The sequence below is a fragment of the Pteropus vampyrus genome, unplaced genomic scaffold (assembly GCF_000151845.1).
Source record: "Pteropus vampyrus isolate Shadow unplaced genomic scaffold, Pvam_2.0 Scaffold4025, whole genome shotgun sequence".
In the NCBI taxonomy this organism is placed as follows: domain Eukaryota; kingdom Metazoa; phylum Chordata; class Mammalia; order Chiroptera; family Pteropodidae; genus Pteropus; species Pteropus vampyrus.
The window spans coordinates 1-947 of record NW_011892806.1 but is presented as its reverse complement, the minus strand read 5'-3'; the positions used below and the strand labels follow the sequence as shown (position 1 = coordinate 947).

Below are 947 nucleotides of genomic sequence, written 5' to 3'. Positions count from 1 at the left end.
ATATAAAAGTCAGATAAACTAAAATGACTTCAGAAGTAAATATTATGAGGTGAGGATACAAGTTAGGTAACTCTCCTACTGACATTTTCTCCTGGTGACCCATTTTGACCAAGCACAAGTGATAATAATATACAGAACTTCCACCAATGGAGACAAAGTCTTGAACATACACGAGGGTATGAAGCTTCCTAACAAGGAGCTTATTATATATCTTTGACATGTTTACATACACACACAGGCATCTGAACACATGTGTGGACAAATACACCATGATGCTTTGCAGGAGCATGCCAGGGTAGACCAAACAGTCTAGAACTAAGATGGTTATGGCAGATGGCCCAGGGATCATGCATAAGGACATGTTTTTCTTTTTATAGCATCTGGAGGGCACATGTTGTTACCTGCTGTCTTTGGTAGGCAGAGAAAGTTCGTTCCAGGTCTTCGAGATCTAGAACTTTGAAGACTTTTGTATCATCGATTTCGGTCCATACTGTTCCTTCCAGTTTGTTCTGCAAACACCAAGTTAATATTGCTAGAATTTACAGTTATACACAAAAAGAAAGGATGTCATAATTTTTTTAAAAAAATGCTGCTATCTCCAATTTTTCATTCTACCAGATACTCAAAGTGAGCTGGCTTCAAATGATGTGTCATTTTTTTCAGAAGCTTTATCATTTAAATATCTGAGCTGGTGAGAACCCTGACTCCATACTAGAAAATGAAATCACTTAACAGCCAGGGTTGCTCTCCCTTCCTGTGACAGCCATCCATTGGAGGGGAAATTGGAACAAATGACTTACCTCGGGCAGCTTAGACCAGTTGAAGGATTTCAGGGCGTTGGTGGGCTGAGGAATGTTTTTCTTCTTGAGTGCCAGGCCCAGTGGAGCACCAGGAGGTGGCATACTTCCCCCTAAAGGTGGAGGCCCTGGGGGAGGAGGCGGACCACC

General features: G+C 41.8%; 1 protein-coding gene across 1 annotated transcript in view; it reads right to left on the bottom strand.

Annotated features, from left to right (window-relative positions):
- The window catches only part of LOC105310464 (disheveled-associated activator of morphogenesis 1-like), an 8,474-nt gene extending 7,533 nt beyond the window's left edge, over positions 1-941 (bottom strand). Inside the window, exons 1-2 of the mRNA XM_011386642.2 lie at positions 801-941; positions 402-509 (exon numbers count right to left, since the gene is read on the bottom strand). Coding sequence (XP_011384944.2) covers positions 402-509; positions 801-902 — 210 coding nt within the window. The 5' untranslated portion in view covers positions 903-941. The remainder of the gene's footprint in view (positions 1-401; positions 510-800) is intronic.
- Between the last annotated feature and the right edge of the window lie 6 nt (positions 942-947).